At 44.4% G+C, this 27,723-nt stretch overlaps 2 protein-coding genes across 5 annotated transcripts in view; one reads left to right on the top strand and one right to left on the bottom strand.

Moving 5' to 3' along the window:
- Positions 1–27,723, bottom strand: part of RFC2 (replication factor C subunit 2) — a 210,729-nt gene that overhangs the window by 79,726 nt on the left and 103,280 nt on the right. The gene's annotated exons all lie outside the window — the stretch shown is intronic.
- The window catches only part of CLIP2 (CAP-Gly domain containing linker protein 2), a 99,111-nt gene that overhangs the window by 66,224 nt on the left and 5,164 nt on the right, over positions 1–27,723 (top strand). For 2 of the 4 annotated variants that reach the window (XM_036394974.2, XM_036394973.2), the window contains exons 5-15: positions 4,004–4,217; positions 6,163–6,360; positions 8,601–8,704; positions 10,875–10,935; positions 14,926–15,030; positions 17,457–18,401; positions 20,888–20,945; positions 22,336–22,419; positions 22,812–22,968; positions 24,032–24,191; positions 27,427–27,612. In XM_036394974.2, coding sequence (XP_036250867.1) covers positions 4,004–4,217; positions 6,163–6,360; positions 8,601–8,704; positions 10,875–10,935; positions 14,926–15,030; positions 17,457–18,401; positions 20,888–20,945; positions 22,336–22,419; positions 22,812–22,968; positions 24,032–24,191; positions 27,427–27,612 — 2,272 coding nt within the window. Of the gene's footprint in view, positions 1–4,003; positions 4,218–6,162; positions 6,361–8,600; positions 8,705–10,874; positions 10,936–14,925; positions 15,031–17,456; positions 18,402–20,887; positions 20,946–22,335; positions 22,420–22,811; positions 22,969–24,031; positions 24,192–27,426; positions 27,613–27,723 lie in introns of those variants that run through there. The other 2 variants (XR_008508764.1, XM_036394975.2) reach the window with 2 other exon arrangements.

Raw genomic sequence — 27,723 nt, 5'->3', positions numbered from 1 at the left:
AGATGGCTGAGTTTCAGCCTGTTCTCAAATAAAAGAACCAGGATGGCAGAGATTAATCATGGAGTGAATGCAAGGCTCTGCTTTCTTTATCACACAATTCAAACTATCTGGAAGATTAATCTTCATGATGCTCAGGAAATATTTATTGTCTCTGTGCATGTGGAAGGTGTGAAAGGCAGATGTGGGTGCAGTGCTGTCTGCCTCTCATCCTCATACCTCTGTTGCTGTGGTTTGGAAATCCAGCTTTTGGAAGTCATCTGTCTTCTGAAACGGCTGCATCTTGGCAGAGGCTGTTCTGGTGTGTGCCCTGTCTGCAGAGGCTCCTCCTTTGGTTCACACTGTTCAGAGCAAGGCTGCAGCACTGTCCATGTCCAGCCTTCATCCCGCCTTTGATTTTCTTGTAGCAGGTGCCCATTCAGCAGCAGTGTTTGGAGAAGCTTGCAGAGTCAAACCAACTCCCTTGGTGCATGTTGGCACCCCGAGTGCCTTCCCTGTGTGCTCTGGCAGCCTGGAATTCTTGAGGCTGTGCTGATCTTGTCCTGCCAGGATCAGCCTGGGCAGAGGCTGTGCTCCGGTGATGGTTGCCATCTAGTGAGCACTGGCCAGCAAGCCCAGCACTGCCTGCTGCAGCAGGAGAATAAACCCAAAGCTGGAGCTCAAGGCACTGAGGCTGGTGGAAGCAGCAGAGCTAGCCTGGATCCTTTGGTGACATTGGTGACATGAGTTGGTGGTGAACTGGCTGAAATTTGGGGTGGCTTGTTGGATTATGTCTTTTTCTGACCCAGAGATGGGGTAACTGAGAGGTGTTTTAAAAACTTTTATTCCATTTTCAGTCTCCTGAGAAGGGTGGGACAATACAGATAATTCACACCATCACAATCAGAAGCCAACTGTATCTTAATTACAATACACTGTAAGTGTTTCTTGGCCTATCAGCTTTTGCCACACCATGCTGTAAATGTCTTAAAGCCAATAATCTAAAATTACACCTCATGGGTCTTACTACAATGCATCTTTCATAGTAATATTTCTCCAAAGTATCCAGTCTTATTTGTAAAACCATCCTTTGAAACTTTTTTCTTCCTTCATTTCTCTCAGCAATGTCTGTCCTGTTCCATGGCATTTCTAAGTCAGCATTTCTCACCTCAAGGTTTGCACCCAGATGTACACTGTGTGGGACTTCTTGGAGAGTTCTCTATAAATTCAATTCCCACAGTGGGCCACTGATTTTCCTGCAGGTCCAGGTGTGGATATGCCCCAAGGGCAGGCTGTGCATCAGTGGCAGTGGCCCAGGGGACAGGGTGTCACTGTGGGGAGCCCCTCTGGACATCAGATGGTGAGATTTGCATCAGATGGTGCTGATTTGCACTGAGCTTTGCTGCATCTGCTCTCTTGTCTGCACAGGAGACTGCAGAGGTGCTGGTGTGGTTTGGTTTGGTGTCAGTTCCACAAAGCCAAGCCAGTTCCATGCACTCATCTCTAGTAATTTAAATTTACCTGCTTATTTTACTGTTCTTCCTCCTCTCTCTGCTCCAGTCAGAGTCCTTGCTCACTAAACTCCCCAGAACTTTTACTTTTGCACTGTTTGTCAGCCTTGGACACTGAAGATTTTTTCCATCTATTTCAACATTTCCTGTGCTGTTTTCCACCTGCAGTTTGCATTGCAATGACTTTTCTGCCCTATTTCCTCTCTGTAATGTGAGTTCAGAGCTCCTCCACACTCACTGAGAGCAGCTCTTGGTTTTCATGTAGATTTTTTTTTTTTTCTGCCGAGTGGTTTGGACCCAATTCCTGCTTCTGAATGATAAAAGTTAATTGCAACCACTTTCAATCTGGACTGAAAGAAAATGGGCAGACATAGTTATGCAAGTTTGAACTTGCTCAGAGCTGTCAGAGGCTTTTAAGGGAATTAACATTTGGGATTGTCGTGCAGCCACAGTACCAGGCTGTGCTTACAGCAGGCAGAGCTGTGGAAGGGGCTGTTGGCCTGCCTGTGCCTACTGGAATTTGGGAAAATGATGCTGAGCAGGGCTTTGGCAGGTTTGCAAGAGGTCAGCCTGTGGTGTGGCTGGTTTTTAAAACCCAAGGGCCTGTGTTGGCAGGAAGTCAAGGAGGCTGAGAGATTTGGGGTTATAGAGGGGTTGTTTAAAGTTTGTTATAGAAAAAACATGGATCTGAGCTCATGTTTAAAATTTAATTTTATTCTCATCTGGCTGGAGATCAGGCTGTTCCCTGGCCTCCCAAGCACACAGGGGTCTGCCTGTAACACAGCTGTATGGCTGCCAGCTCTTAAAAATAAAAGGGAGTTGGGAAAACAGCTGCTCACATCTGGAGAGAGAGAAAACTTGTGCTAGTAAAACTGGATTTGTGTAATTTAGTCATTAGAACCTGCTTTTTTATATTAACATAGGACAGATTGTTTTATGAGCCTGTATTTAGCCCTATTCTTGCTGGGAGGCCTGTGAGGAAGCTCTTAGAGGAGCTTTTTGTGTTGGCTGCTCCCCTGGAACTCAGGGACACCATGCTGGAGGTGATCTGGTTCTTCTTGCTGCAGTGCAGCTGGCCAGCAGCAAATGAACCTTGGCTTTGCTGCTCAGCCAAGGCCCTGAAGGAGTTTCCAGGGTTTGACACTGAATTGTGGCTCATTTTTATTCTGGAAGAGGGCTCTGGAGAGACAGAATCTTTGGGCTCAGTTGTGGAAGAGATCATGCACTGTAATTATCTGGTCCTCCCTTTTCCATGCTTTCATCTTTCCAAGTTTGATGGCATAGGAAACAGATTCTCTGCCACCCAAAGGAGGTGGCACACGCTGGAGTTTGCTGTAATTGTATTTTTAGCTTCAAAGGATTGAACAGCTGTTTTCTCCTGGTTTGGGAGGAAAGATTTTTACCCTGTGAACATTTATACAGAGCTGTGTGATTCAGATCTTTTTATTTGACAGAGTCACGGGGTGGGTCAGGTTGGAAGGGACCACAGTTGGTCATCTAGTCCAACCTTCCTGCTCAGGAAGGGTTATTGCAGAGCACATGGCATGGCGTTGTGTCCGGAAGGTTCTGGAATATCTCCACACTTTCTCTAGGCAGCCTGTTCAGCCCTTGGTCACTATACAGGGAAGAAGTTCTTCCTCATTTTTAGCTGGAACTTCCTGCCCATGGCCTCTTGTCTCATTGCTGAGCTCACAGAATAGAGCTTTGTCCACCTTCTGACACCTCCTGCAGACACACGTTACTACATCACTATCCTCAAAGCAGGGTAAAGAGCACACCCAAGTTTTGGGAAGGTTGATTGTGAGGAAGGAGTGCTTGTGCTGTGGCTGTGTTTATGTTCTGGGATTTGTGCTCTCCAGGCTACCAGCTGTGTCTTTCCTGGCATCTTACCAAAGTGCACAGCAGCTGGTGCTTGGCAATTACCTCAGGCCCCCCTGCTAAAGCACCACAAATGCAAACATGGAAATTGCCAGTGCTACAAGCAGGAAAGGAGAATAATCCAACTGCTTGTACACAGGAAAGCAATTGCTTAACCTGAAGAGAAGGAGACTCAGAGGTGACCTTATCACTCTACAGCTCCCTGAAAGGTGCCTGTGCTCAGGTGGGGTTGGGCTCTTTCTCCAGGCAGCACTGACAGACCCAGAGCACACAGCCTCAGGCGGTGCCAAAGGAAATACAGGTTGGATATTAGGAAAAAGTTTTTTACAGAAAGAGTGATAAAGTTCTGGAATGGCTGCCCAGGGAGGTGGTGGAGTCACCATCCCTGGGTGTGTCTAACAAAGCCTGGATGTGGCACTGGGTGCCAGGGTTTAGCTGAGGTGTTGGGGCTGGGTGGGACTCAGTGATCTTGAAGGTCTCTCCCAACCCAGTGATTCTGTGATTCTATGAAACAGTGCCACAGCAAAGCACCCAGAGATGAGCTGTGGGTTTTGTACTGCTTGGCAGTGCCATTCTGCAAGGCTTGGGTGACATGGCTGCTCTGCCACTCCTCACTTGGTGCATCTCCTGTATTCCAGGTATTTCCAGTGCCCACCCAAGTTTGGCCTCTTTGCTCCCATCCACAAGGTGATCCGGATTGGGTTCCCATCAACCAGCCCTGCCAAGGCAAAGAAGAGCAAGAGGATGGCCATGGGGGTGTCAGCCCTGACCCACAGCCCCAGCAGCTCCTCCATCAGCTCCGTCAGCTCTGTGGCCTCCTCGGTCGGGGGCAGGCCCAGCCGCAGTGGCCTGGTGAGTACCTGCTGGGGCTCTCTGCTCCTCACTCCACCTCTGTGACCCAACCTCACAAAACAGGAGGGTTGGGGTTTTCTTCCAGTGCAGCTGCTCCTTCACCATTCATGGGGTGAGGGGAATGGAGTGTGGGACTGTCACCCACCTCACAGTTGTCAGAACCCAGGACATTGCTCTGGCTGCCCTGGAGGACTCAAGACCCTGGCAGGGGCTCAAGAGGCCTTGGCACAGAGTCAAAAACACCTGTGCCTTTGGTTTTAGCCCTTGCATAAAACAATTACCAACTTTGTGTGAGGGGTTACAAGCCAGAAGGGTTTGAGTAGAATGATAGTGAATTTGACACAGGGTGAAAATGTAGAATTTGGGGGGGTTTAGAATGGGGGTTCAGGAGGCAAGATGGAGGAATTTGGGTGTACCCTGTCCTTCTTCTCCTCCTTCTTCTTAGCCTCCATCTTCTGCTGTGATGGTGACACTTTTGGATTGGTTGAGAGTAGAGACAGACTGTCTAACATAGGTGATGGGTATTGGAAAATTATTGTAAATAAAGTACATGTAGTTTTTAGTATTAAAAGGTAACACTGCCCTGAGGGTGTCGGTGTGCCACAACCCGACCTGCTGGACAGACCTCAGCGGGTCAGAAAAAGAATGTTATACATAAGAGAAAATAAACAACCTTGAGAACCAGAACAGAAGAATCCTGACTCCTCCTTTGGCTGCCAGGCTGGAAAATGAGACTCTGTAACACATCTCAGGGCTGTCCTGACCACAGAGACTCTGAAACAGTCTCCCTCCAAGTAAGGGACACCAAGCAGCTGTGACCACTGAAGACCCTAGAGTGCAGTTTGCAGTGGGATGAATCCCAGTTCTGCTGTCAAGAGCAGGTTTGTGAGGGATCCCTGCAGAAAAAGGACATTCCTTCCAGTCTCACATGGTCATGCTGCTCCACTGAGCAGCTGTGCAAAGCTCCTGCTCTGGAGGGTGACAGTGTCCTCGGTCACATGCCTGGGGTTTTGGCAGGTGCTCAAGCAGGCAGAAAGCAGAGCAGGCAGTGATCCTATTAAAAGTTCTGGCTCTGCTGTGGTGCTGCTGCAGAACACCCACAGCCCTCTTGGCTGGGGAAAGGGTGCAGTGTTATTCCTGGGAGTGGATCCAATAACCCCATACTGGTCTCCACTTGAGATCAGTCTACCCAGCTGAGCTCATCTTTGGGATTTCATCAGTGCAGGCCATCAATAAAATGTACCTAAGAAGGCAGATGATAGAGTGCATGATAATTTTCCCTGACCCAGTTCCCACCCCATGTTGTGTCCTTTGGGAAATGCTGTGTTCACTGCAGTGCAGAAGAGCAGTTGAGCTTGTGAGCATTGTCCAGATGTTTCTCAGACTTCACCTCCCCTGTAGGGCCCAGAGCTGGAGCTGCAGCTCTCCTCAGATGAATAAATGATCATTAGGTGAGCAGCATTTCAGGTTGAACAGGGGACTTCAGCTGTTCTGGGCTGGAAAGGACACAGCTTTAGCCTGTCACTGACATATTTTATGAAAATCCTTTTGCCAGGATTTTTCTCCTGAGAAGCTGAGAAGCCTCAGAAAAGAAATGTAAACTATAACTATCTGATGGCTGTGGAATGTGGTCTGGAGATGGTTTATCAATAGGTGCATCTTTGATTGCTCTCATGTGAATTGTTTTTAATTAATGGCCAATGACAGCCAGCTGTGTCGGACTCTGAGTCTGTCATGAGATTTTATTATTCATTCTTTTCTAGCTTTCTGATGTCTCCTTTCTCTTTCTTTAGTATAGTTTTAATGTATCATTTTCTTATAATACATATCATAAAATAATAAATCAGCCTTCTGAAACATGGAGTCAAGATTCTCATCTCCTCCCTCATCCTGGGGACCCTCAAACACCACCACATTACCCCATCTCTTTTTAACTCTTTCCCAGCTGACAGAGACCTCATCTCGCTATGCCAGGAAGATCTCTGGCACCACAGCCCTGCAGGAGGCCCTGAAGGAGAAGCAGCAGCACATTGAGCAGCTGCTGGCAGAGCGGGACCTGGAGAGGGCAGAGGTGGCCAAGGCCACCAGCCACATCTGTGAGGTGGAGAAGGAGATTGCCATCATGAAGGCCCAGCACGAGCAGGTAGGAGGTGATGGCTCTCAATGTCTGAATATTTGATATGCCCTGGAAGTGTCAGATCATAATGTTACTGATTCATTAAAAAAATATGGATATTGATCTAGTCTGATATCTAACTGTGACAGACAAAAACTCTCTAACAGCTTAGAGCTAGAAAGTGTATGTTTATTGTGTATGTTTATTGTGGGATAACTCCCAAATACACACCACAATTTACAGGTGATTACAGAGTCCTTTTATCTATACAAGCATTGAATACCCAAAATACAAATACATATTCATAACTTTGGTACATCCCATTCCTGCTCCCTATGGTAATTAGTTCAAAAGCCGTTAAGTATGTGTAGTTTGTCCTTGAAATGGGTCTGTGGTCCCTTCCATGGGGAGGGGTCCCAAAATGAGGAAGTAAAGGAAGTCTTCCTTAGTTCTGACCTTTCTACCTTCTCAATGCAAATATGACAAATGAACCCTTGGTAGAACTCCCATTCCTGTCTTCTATTGGTTTCAGAACAGAGGAGGCCACAATTGTCTTATGTTCCCAAAAGCCATTTATCAGTTTCCATATTCTTCATTATAAACCCAGCTAACCAAACACTGTGTTGACAAGCAATCAATTATTAATTAACTACTAACTCTTAACTTCATCAAGGCCTACCCATTTACTTTAATTAACTCCAGTAAAGCTTATCTCTAACTAAAATTTCAGCTACTCTAAAATCTCTAAATTCCTTAAAGTTTATGTCTCATTACCACTGTGTGTGAAACTGGGGCTCTGAATTTCTGCCTCTAATGTGCTGAGTTAAGCTGAGGTGTGTTATAGTTGCCTCTTTCAGCCAGCTTTTAGAAGCTCTCAGAGGTCTATAACACACCCAAGATAGCTTAGCTACCCTTAGAAGCATAAAAATCAGCAAGATGGCTTTTGTTGCAGTGTTAGAAACAAAAAAGTTTAATAAAAGGCAAAATAACAAACAAACAAACAAAAAAACCCAAAACAAAAACCTTGCCAAGTGCCAAAGATTCTTGCTCCTGATAAAACGCTTCACAAAAGCAATTAGTTTCTTTGTTCACTTCTTTTTCTAGTAAATTGTCCAAGCAGGACGTTTTACCTTCTGTCCAATTAGCTATCCTTAAGTTTGAAGTGAAGTCCCCTAGGCCTATAAAGTGACTTTTTCACTTAATCAAAAAGAGAAACTTCTGAGCTTCTTTCCTTTTTGAAAGGACAAAAATAGTTTTGTCAATCCATCAACAAAAAACCCATTCCTATAGAGGCTCTTTCTCCACCCTCCCAGTGTCACATGTGCTGTCTCTGCCCTGAGCCAGGAGCAGGGAAAGGGCTGTGCCAGATCAGAGGCAGTTTGTGTCTGGTGGATCAATACATTTCAATGCTGAAATGCAAATTTGTTCCCCTCAGCCCCTGAATCTGGCTGTGGCTGGGACTGCATTGCAGTGATTTTATGGTGCTGAGGGCATCAGCCCAGTTCATATGCCACTGCTTTCCCACCAGAGAGGATGCTTTAATAACATTAATAAAGGCAGGAAATCTGGAAGGAAAAAAGGCTGATCATATTAGGTTGGTGTTTGTTTGGTTTTTTTTGCTCAAGCATTTGTACAGAGGATATTTTATGTATTAAAATGCTTAAAGAGAGTTGTGTCTGTGCTGTTTGTCAGTATATGGTTCTTCATCATCTGCTGTTGTCCTAAATTCTTTACTCATGCTTTTAAAGCCAAGTGAGCTACCTAGGAGCAGGGAAGACACTGTATGTTTGAGTGGTGGGTCCCACCTGCCTGTCAGAAATGCAGGAGAAATTGGGAAATCAGCTGCAAGCTGACGTTCCTCTTGTGTATTGTGTTTTCCAGTAATTATCAGTAACAATTTAATTAACAGAAGTCTGAAATATCTCTTTTGCTTCATGACAGGGGTAGAGTTGCACTGGTAACCTCTGACCAGATTTTCAGAACTTTTCAGGCTTCAAGTTCTGAACTCTAATCAGAGCTGGAGTCTCCAAAAGGGTCAGGTCAGAGAGGGACTGAAACACAGATCCCTTCCAGCTGTTGGAGATGGAGCAGTTTTTGTTGTCTTGATCCCTACATCCTGAGCTCTTTGGAAAATGTGCTCTTACCAGAGCATCCTCTGAAACAGATCATCAAAACTTTCTGTTCCCTGGTTCTGACCCTTTCTTAAACAGCTTTGTGCTACTTCAGACAAGGCTAACTTTGTGTCTTGGGCTCATTTTTTGCTCCAGTATGTCACGGAGGCAGAAGGAAACCTGCAGCGAGCACGAGCCTTGGTGGATGGGATGCAGAAGGAGAAGATTGAGCTGCTGAACCAGCTGGAAGAGGAGAAGAGGTAAAGCAGGAGTGGATGGCTGTGAGGGGGTGAAGTCAAGTGTGGACAGTGCTGAAGCCTTTGGGTGGTTTTGCCTTAAGGATACAGTGTGAAACAAAAATTGGGCCATAAACAGGCCTGTGCACCTTGGGCCATCACAGACCCTCCTGTACAGCCTGGATTTGCTGAGGTCCCCTTCCTCTCTTCCATTTATGATGGGCTGATCTTGAGGATGTTCTTTGTGAGGAAGAGAAGCCACACTGGAGTGCAGCCTTACTGCAGTGCCATGATTCACAGGCCCCCATCCATGCAAATCTCCTGGTGCACATTTCCCCTCTGGATCAGAGTGATCTGCACGTCATTCTTGGAGTCCAGGTACTCCATGTGTATAATTAAACTCTTCAGTGGGAATAGGAAAACATTTCTGTGTATTAAATAACTGAAAACAGTGTTGATTATTAAATAACTGAAAACAGTGTTGATTTCAATTATTGATGCCCCTCCTGAGGATGAAATGTTCTTTTATGCATAAGTTTCCCCATAGTCCTGGTAGCCAGCTGATTTTCCCAGCTCCAGGAGGCCCTTTAACCCCAGACAGCTGAGTTTTCCTCTAAATATAAACAGATGCCTCCCTCCTCTAATTAGAGGAGGTTTAGACAAGGAAGCTTGTTTATGAAGTTAGTTATGTACACTCACAGCTATTTTTATCTGTTACAGAATCATAGTCCTTACATCTGGCTACTAACTAAACATTCTCAGTCTTTTTCTTTATAATCAGTAAAGAGAAAAAGAGGGATGAGTCTAGCAGAAAATGGAATTATTTTCTACTCTTACTGGCTTCTGTCTTCCAAAAGAGAAGAGTTTCCTTGGCATGTCTGTGTTAGTGTGTGTGGTTTTATTGCATTTATGCATGACTGGCCTGTGAACTCTGTGGGGAAGGCTCTTCTGTCTGCCAGGGTAGCTCAGAGTTCCCCACCCTCTGCCAAGGAGGCAGAGGATCCCATTCCCTTGGAGCATTCTGTATGGACCCTGTGCATTTGGCACAGGAATTGCCCAGTGCTTGGATAACAAGGTTTAAATAATCCAGTGAAACCTGGTTGTGCTTTGCTTGTTTTCAGGATCCTGTGTCCGAGAACAGTAATTGTGTGTCTGAGGGGATGCACTTTACAAAAGGCCACCTTTGTGTGTGGAAAGCTGCTTGTAACTGTCCTGCTCCATGGAGCTTGCTGCTCAGTTTCTACTGAGCTTTTCTATCCAAAGGTGATCTGCATCCCTCTCAGACTTTGATTCTGCAGGTTATGATGTGATTTTTTAATATTGGGTTGTTACTGTCGTATTTTCTGAAAAATCTTTTCACCAAAATTTTTTCACCTAAGAAGCTGAGAAGCTTCAGAGAATTATCTAATTACTTCTCCTGTGTTTTGCTGCTTTAAAATGTAGTATAGAAATTGTTTATCCAACATACAAATTGTTTTTAATGAATAACCAATCACAGTCCAGCTGTGTCAAATTCTGGAGAATCAGTCACAAGTTTTCATTCTCATTCTTGTTAAACCTTCTGTCGATATCCTTCTCTTTCTTTAATATAGTTTTAGTATAGTATTATAATGTAATATATTATAATAAAACCATAAAATAATAAATCAACCTTCTAAAAATATAAAATCAAATTCCTCATCTCTCCTAAAAACTCACAAACTCAACACTGCTCCATGGGGCTTGCAGCTCAGTTTCTGCTGAGCTTTTGTACCCAAAGGTGATCTATATTCCTCTCAGACTTTGATTCTGCAGGCCATTATGTGATTTTTTCATACTGAGTGGCTGGTTTTAATTTAATTTTATTTATTTATTTTATATGTATATATAATATATTTATAAATTCAATTGGGTGGATAAAAGCTTATCAGTAATTTTTTGGGCAGCTTTTCCATTTGTTGGCAATGACCTCTCCATTGATGGTTGCAGTGATCCATAGAACTTGGTTAACAGTGGAAAGGCTGAAGTGCAGTGGCTGCTGAGACAGAGGTGCTGAGCTGAGAGTTCCTGATTGCTCTGTGCGTCCCCTCTCCTTCTGATTGCTGTGTGTCCCTTCTGATTGTTCTGTGTCCCTTCCTTCTGATTGCTCTGTGTGTCCCTTCTGATTGCTCTGTGTCCCTTCTCTGATTGCTCTGTTGTCCCTTTCCTTCCTCAGGAAAGTGGAGGACCTGCAGTTCCGTGTGGAGGAGGAATCCATTACAAAAGGGGATCTGGAGGTAATTCCTTATGATCTTGCCAAAATGTTGGATCCAGAGTTGCAAAAATTACTCTGGATGTGGTAGAAATTACTCACTTGAGTAATTTCTGCCACCTTTTGCTCCCCTCTCACAATACTTTACTGATGTGCTGTGTGATTTATGCTGTGAGCTGTGAGGATTGTTCTTTGGTGTGGTGCCCAATGGCTGCTCACACCTGGGGCTGCCTGGAGTTCATCTGTCACTCTGAGTTGCCAAGCCATGTGAAAATCTGTGTCTGAATGTGTTGAACTTACCTTTTTCCACCCTAGAAATGAATTGACAGTTCAGTTGCTGTCCCTGAGATGTCCTGCTCTCAGCAGCTCATGGGCACATGGAGTCTCCTGCCTGGATGCTGTGTTAATTCCAGCCAAAATGCTGTTTATGCTGAGGTATCCTCATGTGGAATTCACTGTCTGGAGTGTGGGTTTGACACCAGGATTGACACCCTGCCCCTGGGAAGGGCTGCTGCTCAGGGATGCTGTTGCAGTGAGCATTGTGCAGGCTGGAAGGGATGTTGGGATGAAGTGATGTTGGCTCTTGAGGGGGAGGCTTTTCCATGAGGAAAAGGGAACAGAAAATCTTTCTGTGGAAGCAAGGCTCTGCTCTCCAAATGTAAATCAAAGGAGTTTTCTGTCTCTTTAGCTGCAGTGCCAGGTTAGTAACAGCCAGAAATGTCAAGGGCCCTGCTCCTGTGCTTCACTGTCACTCATAGCAATAAAAGCCCAGGAAAATGGGAGAACTAGGAAATGGATATGTTGCTGTGGCTGTGATCCTGTTGGCATAAGCCTCTCTTCTTCATCCAGAAGCTGAAGGAGATGTTTGACAGGGTTTAAATTAGCTGTGCACTGCTAGCAGACCTTTGTGGGAGCACAGCAAGTGCAGTTTCTGCCTGTTGTGTGGGAGCAAAATCAGATTTCTGTTCATCCCTGAGCTGACATCTTTCCCACAGTGCCCTAGACAAGGGTGGTTGGTGCATGCATCATTCCCTTTGAGAGCAGTGAATTGTCCCTTTGTAAGCTCCAAGTGTTTAAGCCTGGCTGTGTAATTATGGCAATGGACCAGGGTTGAAATATTTGGATTTTAATTTTTTTTAAAAAGCCACCATGCTTAGCAAGATGATAAGCTGCTATGGGTAAGGCTCCCATTCTCAGTCCATTTGGGACTCACAGTCTTGGATTTAATTTTCCTTTGAGCTGGGAAGGAATTGTTTTGCAATGGGGATGTGGCCAAGCTTTCAGCAGGACTTTATGGTCCTGTCCTCACTTCCATGCTGGTCTGTACAAAAGGACAAATAATTTAGGAATGCTTGATTTCCCCTGATCCAGGGAACTGGCATGCTCTCCATGAGCCCAGCATCAGTCCCAGCACAGGCTCTGGCAGAGGGCTTGGCTGGGGCCACATTTTACATCTTGTCTGCCTAATTTGCATGTCCAGACTGAATGATTGACCCACTAGAGTTCATTCTCACCTTCCTGCTTTTTTGTGGAGACAGTTAAGCTTTCCAGAAGCAAGCAATTAACTTGAGAGAAAAAAATGTGTTGGTGGCCTGAAGATAGAGAGAGATCAAGGTTTAGGACCTCTGATAGAGCAGCTGTGGATTTAGCCCTGAAATGTAGTTGTGATTTCAACCCAGTTTTGATCCTGCTTGGCAGCTGAAGCTGTAGTGATTTGGGAGATGAAAAACAAATGCAGGAAAAGCTTTCAAGAGCTTTGAAAGTTAAAAAGCTAATGCAGGAAGAGCTTTCAGGAAAGACTTTTTGTGGTGGAAAACCATGGTTTACAGGAAGTATTATCCTCATCAAGGAACTCTCTCATGCTCATCTCCTGCATCCTGCAGCATGCCTTGAATGCCAGTGGGAAGTCAGTTTATAATTTGTGAACAGTAATTTAAGGCTAATAGCTACAAATAAATCTGAAATTCATATCTGGGCTTCCTCAAAGTGCAAGAAGACTTTGGATGTGAGGTTCTGACTCATACTGGCTAGTACTAGCAAACCAATTTACATAAAATAACACAGGATTGATTGTAAACCTAAGGTTTAAGGACTGTAAAACAGATAATCTAATTTTTTCCATGTTTTTTTGTTTGGTTTTTCCCCCTCTATTTTGATATTTTTTACCAGAGTTGGAAAATAGCAGAATTTATAGATACTGAGCAAGAATATCAGGTGGAACTGAGAGCTTGACTGGGCAGTTGTGTTAACCTCAGGAGCCTGGAGAGAATTTCTGTGAGAAGTCAGATGAGTTTTGTAATAGGTCAACAAAAATCTGATGTGCTGCCACCAGTTAAAATTAATTGGTATCAACAGAATATTTATTCTTTTTAGTAAAATCAATCCAGAAGCTCCCTCTCAAGATGTGAATCTTTGGGCTTTACAGGGAGCAGAATTAATTTTATTTAATGAATTAAATGCCTTTTTTTTTTTTTTATTAGGATGCCATAAGCCAACCTCTACATTTAAGTTATATAATTACGGGTTCTGATAATATTTGGGTTTTTGAATCCACATCTTTTTCTCCCCTCCTTCAGGGGTTAAATAAGGCACATAAAATACAGAGCTATCTGAATATAAATGGCAGTTATGTCACCATCTATGAATACATGTACAATGATATTTTGCAAGCATAAAACATGGATTTATTAAAAACTTCTGTTTCTATAATTTGTATACAACTTGCTTTATTGTAGGGAAGAGCAGAAAATCCTTAAAACTGGCTCTAATAGAAAGAGGGGGGAAGCAAATAATTACATGGAAAATGAAGGGCAAAAAATGGGGGTAAAAAATGGTTCTGAGCAGGTTTGTTTGCTTTTTTTTGCTAGATTAATTTTTTAATTTCATAGATTAATTAAGTTTAATTCTAAGGAAAATGTGGGTTTTGTAAGCTAAAAAAATGTGAAGGCCAGAGTGTGCATGCACCTTCCGATGTCTCATCCCCTCTTTTATTTATAGGGAATTTTACATGATTTTACAGTGGTGGTTGTGGAGTGCTGAGCTTTGCTACAAAGTGCAGCTTTGGTATTTCATATATTATATATTATGGTAATAATATAATATAATATATTAATAATATATAATATAATATTAATAATAATATAATATAATATATTATGGTATTTCAGCTTTAAAAGTGAAGGGCACTGAAGCAATGCCCAGAGCCAGTGCTCCTGGATTTGGGTAGATAACATGAACTTCTTCTGCTTAGCTGAATCATTTGTCAAAAAAACCCCCAACCTTGAAAACAAACCACCAACCAACCAACCAAAAATCCCAAAACCAACCAACCAACCAACCAAAAATGTTCTGTTTTCTTGTGCCAAAATTACTAGCAGAGTCCTACTGTACAGAAGTCACTTTGAAATTCATGTCAGGCTGCTCAAACTGAAAGCACTGATTTACAGATTGGGATCTCAATTCCCTGATCTCTTTGGTGCTGTGTTTTTTGTTTTACAACATGCCATGTACAGTATGACCTGGGATTTTTCCCCACTTAGTGTAGGATTCACACTGTCTCCAGAGCAAACAAAGGATGGGAACTTCCAGCTCTTTTCAGTCTACCTTGTGACTATTCTTGAGGAAAGATGTGGAGAATCATTGCAATGTCCTTGCATTGTCTGTGTGTACAAGGGCCCTGTACTGGTGGGAGCTTTGCTTTTTAGGAACTGTCTTCAGCTGATGCAGGAGACACTGGGGCAGGTTTCTAATGCAGAAGGATGTTTTCCCATCACAAATTCACTTCTCTTGTGAAGAGCCACTACCAGTACCACGTAAAATCCCGTAGGGACTGTTTCCTGTTTGGTTGGATTTTTCCTCCCTGTCTGGGTTTTTATTCTCTTCCTGTTGTGAACAGCCTTTCCTTGTCTTGTTCTCTGGAGATGATATTGCAGCCTTCTCTCTCCCTCCCTCTCTTTCTCTCTCTCCCTTCCCCTGCTCCCCTCTCCACTGTTCTTTTTTCTCTCTGTGTGAGCAGACTCAGACGCAGTTGGAGCATGCCCGAATTCGGGAGCTCGAGCAGAGCCTGCTGTTTGAGAAGGCACAGGCTGAAAAACTCCTCAGAGAATTAGAGGACACCAGGGTAATGCACCCTCACCTGCCCTGCCTGCAGACAGCGCTTGCACTGCCCTGGTGCTCATCATGCCTTGCTTTGGGTTTCTTTCTTTTGGTTGTTGTGGGGTTGATTGATTTTGGCTTGAACTTAAGCTTCCTTGATTTTGTTTGGTTTTTTGTTTGCTCTCTTTCCCAGAAATAGTAGTATGATATGATTTCTAGCTTTGCTTCTCTTGTGGGGAGCTTGTTTCTCAGATTGAGCTTGCTTCTCTGCCCCACGCCACCATCTGACACATGAGCTCCTACAATTCATTTTTCAATTAACATATCCCAATAATATCCTGCACAGTTCATTCTGCCTCGAGGCCCCCCCAGGCTGTTAGAGGAAATAACATTGCAATCAACATTCCAGTCTCCCCTGCCAGCTGTGGGAGCTGCCATCTGAAGGGGAAGGTGTTGGTGGATGCAGGTGGGCCCACTCTGATCCTTGGCTGTGCCTGCAGCAGGACAGGTTGCCCAGAGGAATCCTGAAAGCAGCCAGATGTGGAGAGGGCTTTTTCATGCTGGTGTGGTGTGGGAAGCAGCAAACTTGCTGCAGTGAGCAGTAATGGGTTTGAGAGCTGTAGAAAACACAAAATGGGAGGGTCTCCAAAAGGTCTGGATGGTCTGAAGCCCCCTGTGCCCATCTGAAATAATGACCAGCAGCCTCCTGGGCTGATGGCTGCTGGGCAAATGGCAATTGAAATGAAGTGAAATTGATCTTTTGGAGTTTGGCTCGGTTTCCTTCTTTCTTTTGCCTTTTTCTAATGTTTCATTCTCTTCTCCATCCATAGTGGCAGCACCCTGTACTCCCTGTGGCATGCAGGGAGTTCAGCCCTGCCAGGTTGCATTCAGATGGCAAAACATGGATCCATAGCCCTTAAGCTCAATGTGTACCATGGCCAGATTTATTGTCTTGCATCCTCTAGCCTCCTTTGTTATTTTGACTTTGCTAATAAACTCTTAAGAAGTACTCATGTGTAAAAATCCCTTTTCCCTTTTACACCAGGGTAAACAAATTCCCTTACAGAAGAGAGGTCTGCAGGCTGAGGATTGCTGAGCAATAAAGGAAACATGATATGCTTAATGCTGGTTTTGATGCTTGTGAAATTCCTGCATGTGCAGTCACATCTCCTCTGTGCATCATCTGGCAAGATGCCTGCTCTGGAAACATAATGCCCTTCCAGGACATTATTTTTCATAAACCACTGTTGCTCCCTAGTGAATTTCAAGGGTTATTTCCAAGGTGTTTTCTGTGGAAAACAAGAGGTTTGTATTAGGAAAAATAAATTGCAATTGGCACAGACAGAACTGTGAGTTGTCAGTGCTGGTTACCTATCACTGTAGTGCACGAAACACAACGTGCACACACTGCTGCCCTCAGGGTGAAAAAAGGGAAGTTTATTTTCTGACTCCAACATTTATAGATTTTTAAAAGTGACAGTGGATTGGAGGGTGAAAGTGCCACCTCTCCAATGACACTAGACAAACTAACAAATCTATTATATTTGATAGTCTAACAGTCTATCAAATTTCTCCTCTGTCGCCCTGATTTTTTAAGATTTTCTAAGCCTTCTAATGAACTTTCTCACACACTTTCTGTAAATAACTTACTGTTTTGCATTCTTTTATAAAAGAAGAGAAATGTGATTGACTGTTGGTTTGTCCAGTGTCATTGGAGAGGTGGCACTGTCACCCTCCAAGCCACTGTCACTTTTGGAAAACTATAAATGTTGGAGTCAGAAAATAAACTTCCCTTTTTCTTCACCTTAAAAGCAGCAGTGTGTGTGCTTGTGTTGTTTCGTGTCCTATAACCACACTCCTCCTCCATAAAGAATGCAAAACAATAAGTTATTTACAGAAAGTGTGTGAGAAAGTTTGTTACAAGAATGCAAACATCAGAATCTATGATTTTAGAGAATCTTAAAAAATCAGGGCGACAGTTATGCTGGTGCAAAACTGTGCTCAGGTTGGTGTCGTTATGGGACATGAAAGAACACAAGTGCATAATGCTGTTCTCAAGGTGAAGAAAAAAGGGAAATTTATTTTCTGACTCCAACATTTATAGTTTTCCAGGAGTGACAGTGGATTGGAGGGTGACAGTGCCACCTCTCCAATGACACTGGACAAACCAACAGTCCATCAACTTTCTCCTCCTCCATAAAGGAATGCAAAAGAATGAGTTATTTACAGAAAGTGTGTGAGAAAGTTCGCTACAAGAATGTCAACCTTTTCTAAGAAGGCTTAGAAAATATTAAAAAATCAGGGCGACAGGCTGGAGGGCACCAGGTGCTCTCCTCCTCTTCCTTTGAACTTTGAGTGATGCACTTTGGATTTATTTCCACTGGAGAACTCTTGCTAGGGGGAAGGTGTGGCGATGAGGGGTGCACTGACCTTGTGTTTGTGGTGTTGCAGCTGACCACGGTGGCAGAGCAGTCCCGGATCCTGCAGCTGGAGGAGGAGCTGAGCCTGAGGCGCAGCGAGGTGGACGAGCTCCGGCAGTGCCTGCAGAGCTCGCAGCAGGCAGAGAGCCCCGAGCACAGCCTGGGACTGCACTCCGAGGCCCTGAGGCTGAGGGATCAGCTGCTCTCTGCCAACAAGGAGCACCAGAAGGAGAGCAGCCAGCTGAAGGAGAAGTATGAGAAGACACTAAAGAAGTACCAGCAGGAGATGGAGAAGCTGAAGTCTGTCAATGAGAAGTACTCGCAGGAGATTGTTGACCTGAAGCATAAAGTTCAGCAGGCCACTAATGAGAACATGGGGCTCATGGACAACTGGAAGTCCAAGTTGGACACGTTAGCTTCTGACCACCAGAAGTCTCTGGAGGACCTGAAAGCCACACTCAACTCAGGCCCTGACACCCAGCACAAGGAGATTGTGGAGCTGAAGGCTGTGGTGGAGAGTATAAAGCTGGAGCACCAGCTCGAGCTGGAGAACTTGAAAGCAAAGCACGACATCGAGACAGCTGTCCATATAAAGGAGAAAGAGAGTCTCAAGCTGAAGCTGCAGGAGGCTTTGGATGAGGTGGAAAAAAGCAACAGCAACTGGAAAATGCAACTGGAAACCAAAAGCAGTCAGCACCTTCTTGAGCTCCAGGATGTGAAGGACAAGTGTCGAGATGCTGAGCTGAGGGTGCATGAACTGGAGAAACTTCATGGTGAATACACAGATCAGACAGAAGCAATAGCTTTCTTGAAAGAGCAGATATCTTTGGCTGAAAAGAAGATGTTGGACTATGAAACACTACAGAAAACAGAAGCCCACAGCAAACAGGAAATCCAAAGATTGCAGGAAAAAGTGCTTGTCTTAGAGAACAAGCTGCAGTCCATGGAGGCCCTGCATCCTTCTCAGCATGCAAATGTATGACTTTGGGGTCATTTTGCTGTTTATTATCACTGTTGATAACTCCTCAGCCACTGCCTTTTGCAGTTTCCTGAGGGTTCAAATATCTGGATGTTTTTTTCTTCCACGAACAGTGCCCTGCATCTCCAGGCTGAAGGTGTCAATCCAGTCTAGAAAGCCAATGGGACAGTGGGACAGTTAGGAACAGGAGCAAGTGGGGCCACACCTGGGTTTGGAGGCTGCTGTGGCAGCAGACCAGGGCTGTCATGGTTTGTCAGGGTGGGCTCCCATGCTGAGCAAGCAGTGTTCTGAGCTGGAAAACCATAACTCCTGCAATGCAGTTGAATTTATTCTCTAATATATTCCTGCAAGGGGCTGCAGCAGCCTTGGTGTGCTGTTGGGCAAGGCTCTTTGGGGGCTCTGGAAGGATACAGTGGAAAAAGAGTCAGCCTTGCTCAGCACCTGGAGCAAGAGAGGTGCAGTGAGTGGCTGCACTGTGGGATGGGGTGGGGCTGTGTCAGCAGCAGGGCAGGGGCTCCACAGCTCGTGTGGGAGGCAGGGAAATGCTGCTGTTGAGGGTTAGAGTGGAAAAACTGCCAGCAAGGGTCAGAATGGCACCAGGCTGGGGAAATAAAAGGCCTGATTGAATATGAGACCAGGGAGAGCTGAAATACGAGCAGTAATATGAAGGAGTCAGTTTATTGTGGCCTTTGTGTCTAAGTTACGTTTGTTTTGTTGTTTTTTTTTTATATTTGCCACAGGATGCATCATCCTGCCATTGTGTGTGGCACAAGGAATTGTGGTGGTTCTGCACTGTAGTGAGCAGGGAGATTGCTACTCATGGGGGGCTGGGCCCCTATTTGTGTTTGGATTTTGCATGAGAAATGAGGAAAAACCCCATTTACATCCTGTAGGGGTGCAGAAAATTAAAATAAGCTGTAAAATGTGCACATTTTAAGAATACTGTGTTGAAATTTCACTGGTGATGTAGTTTCTGTTCCAGACAGAGATGCCAATGAAATGAATTCAATGCCTGTGTTTAATTTCCCAACATGAGCAGCCCCATTGAAAGCAGTTGCACCTCCAGGGAGCAAAGTCAAGCCATGAATTCCATGTTGTCCAAGTCAGAACTCCACACCTTGGAAACAGGCAGACAGAGGACAACAGTGGCAAAGGCCAAGGAGGAATCTCCAGCATTAATAGTGTTTGAAGGGTTGCTCCAGGATGTTTCATCTAGTAAGGACAGTTGGGAACAATAAGTACAGCCAGGACTCTGGGAAAAAGGAGTTGTTATCACAACGTGTAACCCATTATAGCCAATATTCAAACAGGAATGAATGGAAAAGAAGGAGCTGGAGTCTTGTTCCAGAGCCCTTTAGATAAATGGAAGGGCTCTGGGGGATATTGATACTGGATTAAAACCAGGGAAGTCTTGAAGTAATTGTTTCAGCTATGTGTCAATTAAAATCAGGAGAATATGGGAAGAAATGCATGGGTGAAAGCCTTTGGGTATCATGGAGCAAGTTCTATTTAAAATTTTCTTAGTTAATTTAAAATAACTGCAGTATTCACTGTCCAAGTTATTTTAAACAAGCAAAGGTTTCTTGTGACAGCCTTTCCTAGACCCTCAAGGGAGAGCCACAACTGCTTCCCAGGAGCAGTTAAATAGTTTTTTTCCATACCAAAAGTGCATCAGGAAAAATATTTCTGCTCTGGGGATTCTCCTGCTTCTGTTTGACTTGTCCCACAGCCCAGAGTTCAGAGGACTGACCTTGGGGCTCTTGACTGTGGTGGCCACAGCAGCTGCTGGCTCTGGGCTTGTGCTGAGGTCCCAGCAAAGGCTGCTGGATGGGGAGAGGTGTCAAGGGCTCAGTTGTGGCCTCTGCCACAGAAAGCTTGACATTGGAAGCTCTGCAGTGTCTGGATTTTCACTGCAATATAGAAAAGAGGATGGGAAAAAGCAGAATCCCCTGTATGGGCATGGCATTTGCTTTGTTATTATTTTTATGAATGCATTAGTTCTCTAATAAATTATTATTTCATCAATGTTTTTATAACTTTGGGCACAGCTAGGTTCTACAGAAGGTGAGGAACTTGCTGACTGCTAGGTGTCAAGCTGCATGCTGGAGGGCATTTGCAGTTGGGTGTTTGCTGAGATTGCCCAGAGGTGCCTGGTCTGGGGGACAGCAGCTCCTGCATCCCTCTGTGTGTGCAGGGCTGGACCAGGACCTGTGGGGAAAACTCGAGCTCTGCTCCCTCCTGGGTGAATCCTGCAGGTGAGCTCACCTGGGGGCTGTGTGTGGGCACTCTGGTCAGCCTCAGGAGTGCCCAGCTGGACAAGTGGCTCCTCAAAAAAACCTTTATTTCCCTCTTGGGAAGGATGTAAAACATCCTAACTTGGACATGGGATACCTTCTGCTTTGGATGGGGCTTTGTGGTTGGTAACTTTTGCTTATCTTTGGGTAAAGGGTTAGTTTATGTCTTACATTTTACATTTATTCCAGATGATTGAGACTAATGATATTTCAGAAGAAAAGATAAAGATGAAGCAGACTATGGAAGGTATGAAACTTATTTTTACTCTGTGCTAGTGACTTGAACACTTTCTCTTCTCCCAGCTTTCTGCTCTTGCAGGGATGGCTGCATGGCAGGGGTTTAGGAGGACATTTCATCTGTCAAAATTTGCCAAATGACATTTGTTGTCTGGATTTGTTTTTTCCTTCTAATCAAGCTGAGCATGTGCAGGGGTGGATGTTTTTACCTGTGTTAGATACTCTCTATGCAGATGGTGCAGGTTGGAGACAAATCTGGGGAAATAGGTGCATTTCCATCCCATCACTGATTTTCACAGCAGGTAAAATTCAGACTTTAATTAAATGTTACTTGCTCACAGGAGAAGAGTTATTAGATATGAATGTGACTGGCTTCAAATAATGATAGTTACTTTCTATTAAGCTCACTATAAATCAAGTCAATCCTTTTAACAAAATGTGAGACTTACACACTCAGGAAACTTGTATAAAGTGTATTTCAACCTGAACTGCACTCAGCCCCCTCACTGTGAGCTGTAACACTGAGTCTGTGCAATAGCAGAGCTGGATTCAGAGGTATTTTTGTCCTATTTCTGTTTCCCTCAGTGCAAGCCAGGCTTGCCCAGAAGCCTCATCTGTCTTTGCAGATATGGGATTCTGTAGAACACATTCAGGTTGTACCCCATCCCTGGAAATGCCCAGGGACAGGCTGGACAGGGCTTGGAGAGTGGAACTGCCCCTGCCCAAAGCAGGGGTGTGGAACAAGATGAACTTTAAGTTCCTTTCCAAACCAAACTATTCTATGTTTCTACACTAAATTGTTTGCTGATTGACAGATAATTCCTGCCTAGTGCCCTAACTAGATCCAGCAGCCACTGCTCTGAATGGCCACTCAGTCCAGGTGTGAATTGTTTCCACACTGAATAAACCCCAGAAAGATGTTCTGAAAACACCCAGGTCAGATTTGAGCCACAAAAGCATCACACTTCAGATCTGCAGCTCTGAGCATGGAAATGCATCAGTTCCAGAAAACATGTCTTTTGAAACAGTCTCTGCCTTCCACTGTAGGAGGTGACACAAAGAAATGTGCTGATTAATGTTTTATTGCCTTTTTCCCCTCCTCCTTTTGGTTTTTTTGTTTGTTTGTTTGTTGGTTTTTTTGTTTTGTTTTGTTTTGTTTTAATTAATGTTTTATTGCCTTTCCCCCCTTCCTCCTTTGAGGTTGCTTTCCTAACCCTGTCTGACACAACCTCCCAGAGTCACCCCAGCTCCCAGAGTAGTGGGATGCAGTGTCCCTCTGCCAGCAGCAGTGAACCACCACGGTGCCACTGCACCCTGGCCTGTGCTGTGCTCCTGACACCTTCCCAATCTGCACAAAGCATTTTCCAGCCCTCTCATCCTTGTCTTTTCATTCCCCCCAGACCTCCAGGACAAGCTGAGTAAAAGAGACAAAGAGGTGTCATCCCTGGTGACCCAGACTGAAACTCTAAGGGCCCAAGTAAGTGGTAAGTTTCCCTAATCCAGTGTTGGTGGGAATGAAATGTTTCCCTGCTTGTCCCACAGCCTGGTGCTGAACAAGAGCCCAGAGCTGAAATAGGCTGAGGTAAAACATGATGCTCCTGGTTTTTGAATGGCTGTTGCTGGTAGAAATTAATCCAGGAATTGAACACAAACTGCAGCAGATATTTGTGTCCTGTGAGGGAGGGTTGGGGCTTGTTTATGTGTAAAGTTAATGAAGCAGAAGTCAGTAGAGCTGGGTGTGTCCCCTTAGCTACAACCAGTCAAGGGTTAATTATGTCTGTGCTTTTAGGAGAAGGAATTGGGAAAAGGCAAAAAGTAGGGATATAGGTAAAGGACTAAGTGACCTTTCTTCCCTTGAATCCTCTGCTTCTCATAGCTTTGGAAAACAAATGCAAAACAGCAGAAAAGAAGGCTGATTCAGTGCTCAAAGAAAAGAAGAGGTTGGAAGGAGAACTGGAAGCCTTGACCAAGAAAACACATGATGCCTCAGGGCAGCTGGTCCTGATCAGCCAGGAGCTGCTCAAGAAGGAAAGGTCAGTGTCAGAGCTACTATGAATATTCATGTTTCTTTGAGTACTGTAATGATCACCAGAGAAAATGTAGGGTTGCACTGTTGAAATCCAGCCCACAGCTTTCCCTTTCTTTAGAGATGCTGATGTGTGAATTGGTTGGAATTAGAGGCTGTGAATTCTCAAAAGGCACTGACCTTTCACTGCTTGCCAGGAGCTGCAAGGGAGCTCAGAGGAGATGCTGAATGAAGTCACTACAGGCCAGCCAGGCTGGCTGCTGCCCTGCTCAGCAGGGCCTGTGCAGTGCCAGCCTCAGAGCTGGCAAAGTGGGACAAGAAAACTGGTGGGAGCTGGGTCAGATTTGCTCACTGGCCTTTCTTTGGATCTGCAGCAAAGGTGGGAGGGAGCATAGCAGGGCTACAGTGGTGGTTGGGCTCTGGGAATGTTTTCATCTCTTCCTGCTGCTGCTTGCATGTGAAAAATGTGTATTATATGATTGGCTTTTTGCAAATATTAAAATTAATATTATATGTGTTATGTTAGAAAGTTATGCTGTATAAATTCTCTTAAGCAGTGTTTTAAATATAGTTTTAGGTTTTAACATAATGTTAAAATAGAAACTATGCTATGTAAGATACTTTAAAACTAGCTCAAGAAAGGGATGAGATAGTAAAGAAATTCTTTGCACAGAGAGAACAGCAACAAGACACTGAGATCTGAAAGAGAAGAATTACTGCCTCCTGATGGTGAAGAACCAGTCTCCTTACAGACTCCACGAGTCTGACCATGATTTATTTACAAGATGAAGGAGGGGGAAGTTGACAATAACCAGAAAACACCCTGTTTGAAAAGAATTTTTGAATCATGTATGAATATGCAACAGGCTATTGCTCTTAAGGGTTAGTCCTTTGTTAGTGAGGATCCTTTGTTTTCGAGAGGAAAGCATCCGAACATTTGTAATTCTTTGCTTTTATCCTCCGAACTCTGATCGCCCAAATTCTTACTGCTCTATCTGTATCACTATTTTTATAAGCATATTGAACTTTGAACATTTTAAAGCAAGAGTCTGTGGTTTCTCCCGTGGCAGGAGCCTGAACGAGCTGCGGGCGCTGCTGCTGGAGGCCAACCGGCACTCGCCGGGGCCGGAGCGCGACCTCAGCCGGGAGGTGCACAAGGCTGAGTGGAGGCTGAAGGAGCAGAAGCTCAAGGACGACATCAAGGGGCTGCGGGAGAAGCTGGTTGTGCTGGTGAGGGCACTGAAACCCATCCTGTGTTGGATAATGCTCTTTTCCTGAGCCACAGTTGGGGTAGCTGAGAGGGGTTTTTAAAAAGTTTTATTTTATTTTTCGTTTTATGAGAAGGGTGAGATAATATAGATGTTATGTTATAATTAGAAGTTAACTATTTTTTAATTACAATACACTATAAGTGTTTCTTGGTTTATTAGTTTTTTCTTACATCATGCTGTAGATGTCTTAGTTATTTAAAACTATCTTTCGTGGGTCCCACTACAATGTATGTTTTGTAGTTCTATTTTTCTAAAGTATTTAGTTTTATTTGTAGCTTGTTTTATTAGTTTTATATTTTGTTTTATTACATTTTATTTGTAGTATTTAATTCTTACATTTCCCCCTCCCTCTTGGATAGAAAAAAATTTTTTGATGGTTTTGTTTATTATTTGTTGTGTATAGTGAGTATATAAGGTAACCTTATATACCTTCTCTATAAACTTATATAATCTTTGGTTAAACTTTAAAAACTTTTTATAAATTTATTTCCTACAATCCTGGGAACAGCCTAGGGGGTGGAGGGCTCTGTACTGCTGAGCAGAGTGGGGGATCTGAGTCCTTCACTCTTGCTCCAGGTCTTTGTGTTTTATTTTGTGCTGCTAAGCATCTGATGGGAATTCTCTTGACAGTGACTGAGCTTAGCAGCACCTCATTATGCAGCAAAGATATCCCCATGTCATTTATCACAGAATATCCCAGTTGGAAAGGCCAGAAGGATCATCAGGTCCAACTCCTGGCCCTGCTCAGGACACCCCAACAATCACATCTGCCTGGGAGCATTGTCCAAAGGCTCCTGGAGCTCTGGCAGCCTCAGGGCCGTGCCCATTCCCTGGGGACCCTGGGCACTGCCCAGCACCCTCTGGGAAGAACCTTTCCCTGATCTCCAACCTCCCCTGGCACAGCTCTGGCCATTCCCTGGCTCCTGTCCCTGGTCACAGAGAGCACAGGTCAGTGTGTGCCTCTCTGCTTCCCCTCATGAGGAAGCTGTAGCCTCCTGTGTCCTTCTCCAGTGTTTTTCTGATCACTCAGGTTTTAGATCCATGGCTAAATAGGGCTACAGTTTGTGGGAGGAACTGAAGGTGGTTCAGCTACCCCACGTGTTTTACAGATTGTCTGATCCAAGAATAAGCAGTGTCCTCAAATTCCCGTGTACTTCAACGTCCTCCAGTGGCTGAGATCTGAATAATTGATTTGAAGTGCTGGGAACAAACTGGAGCTGCTCCTGGTGACTTGATCTGAGCTGTGCTCTGCCCCCATCTGCTGCTGAAATTGCAGCGTGGTTCTAGGCATTATATGGATTTATACCTTGACTTTCTGCAGCTCCTGCTGTGGGAATCCTTAAAAGCAGAGGGGTTTGGGAAAGCTGCAAAAGGCAGGCTTCAGAGACAGCAGAACTGTGATTAGAGCTAAACAGTAGCCATGAGATTTATCAGCAGAAAAATTACGGAAGTAGAAAAGTAAGGAGAAATAGAACAATGGTCTGTGTATTAATGCTTGTCTAGAATAACTCCCTAAGCTGCAGAAAAGCTTATCTGGGGAGATATTAGGAAGTTCTAAACTTAATAATGGAGTTCTGTGCATTGTGTTTTAAGGCTCACAAGCAGGTATTGTACTTGAAATAAGCAAGCATTGTTTAACCAAAGGTACCTGTGCTTATAGTGACTGGATGGAACTACTGTCAATGTGCTTTTGCTTTGTGTGATTGGTTGCAGTGGTTCCAGTTGTGGGTTTCTCTGGGTCTGGATTGAAGGCACTTGAGATGATAGTTCACGTTCGGACTCAGGTGTTTATTATTTCTTATCAGTGAAACAGTCTCACTACTGTGAGTGTGGCAGCTTTTCATTAGAAGGCACAAAATGGCCAACAGTCTCTTGTTCCAAGGTCTTTTAAGACTAAACTCTCCAATTAAGAACTGACACCTGGATTATTTCCCTTTTAAGCCAATAACTGATCCCAAAGAGCCCTCAATGTGGACTTTTCTGCCCAATTACAAAATGCCACCCAAACCCATGAAGAAGCCCAGGATGACACCCTGTGCCCTCCATCTTGCTTCCATCCACAACATACTAAAAATCCCAAAACCTCAATTTCTCACCAAGTGATACACCTACACTGCTCTCTATAATCTATTTCACACTTTTATGGATTCCAGTCTATCTTGAAGCCTAGGAAACTTTCTCCATGAATGAGGGTCAAAGTCAGTGCTCCCCTGGGGGTCAGGGCACTCCAGAGCAGACAGGGAAATATTCCCAGTGCCCTGGGTTTCCACAATTGGTCAAAAAACTTTTAAAGTGCGTTGTAAAATTGAGTTCTTGGTCTGAGGCTGGGATGTGAGCTGCTGGCATCTTCCCATTGCCATAACCATGGAATGAGAGTGATGCTGGAAAATCAAACAGCTCAGCTGTTGTCCTGTCCTGTTTGTGATTTGTACACAGCCCTCAGCTGGCAATACTTGGTTTTGCTGTAACATCTCCTGTTGGGAAGGATGAAAGTTTGACAAGAAAGTCTCACAGATATGTGTGCTTAGCAGAAAGATTTTTGAATGTAGAATCTGAAGAAGGAATAGAAAAATAGAAATGGAAGCAAGTTTTGAAATAGAAGAAAATAATTTCTGAGCCAGTCTTACTGGGCAACTAAGGAGGCAAAGGGTGTGTGAGTTAGAAGGGGTTTTATGGCTTAGAGCAAAGGATAAACCCACCCCAAACAAGAAGATGTTTTTACCAAGCAGGAAGAGAGCACAGGCCAACAAGTCTGCCAATGTTGCCAGTAGAAAAAAGGTCTCAGAATTTTCTACTGCAAGAAAACTGAAACACAACTTCTAGCTTAAACTGTAATGTACCAACTTTTAGTGATTGGAGAACAGTAACATGAATATGGTAATTACAGCAGTTATGATAGGCTGTAGATAAAAGTTAAGGTACAGATTGGTTCTACTGTATGAAGATGCTCAGCAAAGAAAAGTCTATAATGCAATGTAACCAAAAGAAAAGTCTATAATGCATTGTAACCTAAACTCAGGGTCTCAGGGCCTGCCTGCAGCTGGAGCTGACAGCTGTGGGCACAGCTCTGTCACCCACCACCCTGCACTGCTGTGACATCTTGGATCCAATAAATTGCATTTTGGAAACTGCCTGGAGTCCCCTATCCCTCATTCAGGCTCTTACACTCTCCCATTTCCCCTCTGCTGCCCCAGGACAAGGAGAAGGCGGCGCCGGAGCAGCGGCGGTTCTCGCTCATCGACCCCTCCTCGGAGTCCGAGGTGATCCGGCTGCAGCACCGGCTCGTCAGCACCGAGGACGTGCTGCGCAACGCCCTGGAGCAGGGACACCAGATGGAGAAGCTCATGGAAGCCATGAGGCTCTCCTCTGAGAAAACACAGGTACGTCAGCAAACAGGGTGGCTTAGCCCTGATCTGTGGCAATTGCATCCTCTGAACGTGGTTCCTTCACGCAGAAGCCAGGATCAGGTGTCACATTGCACCATGCCAGTG

This window comes from Molothrus ater, chromosome 21, assembly GCF_012460135.2.
Source record: "Molothrus ater isolate BHLD 08-10-18 breed brown headed cowbird chromosome 21, BPBGC_Mater_1.1, whole genome shotgun sequence".
NCBI lineage: Eukaryota > Metazoa > Chordata > Aves > Passeriformes > Icteridae > Molothrus > Molothrus ater.
This window is presented reverse-complemented; position numbering and strand designations above follow the sequence as displayed.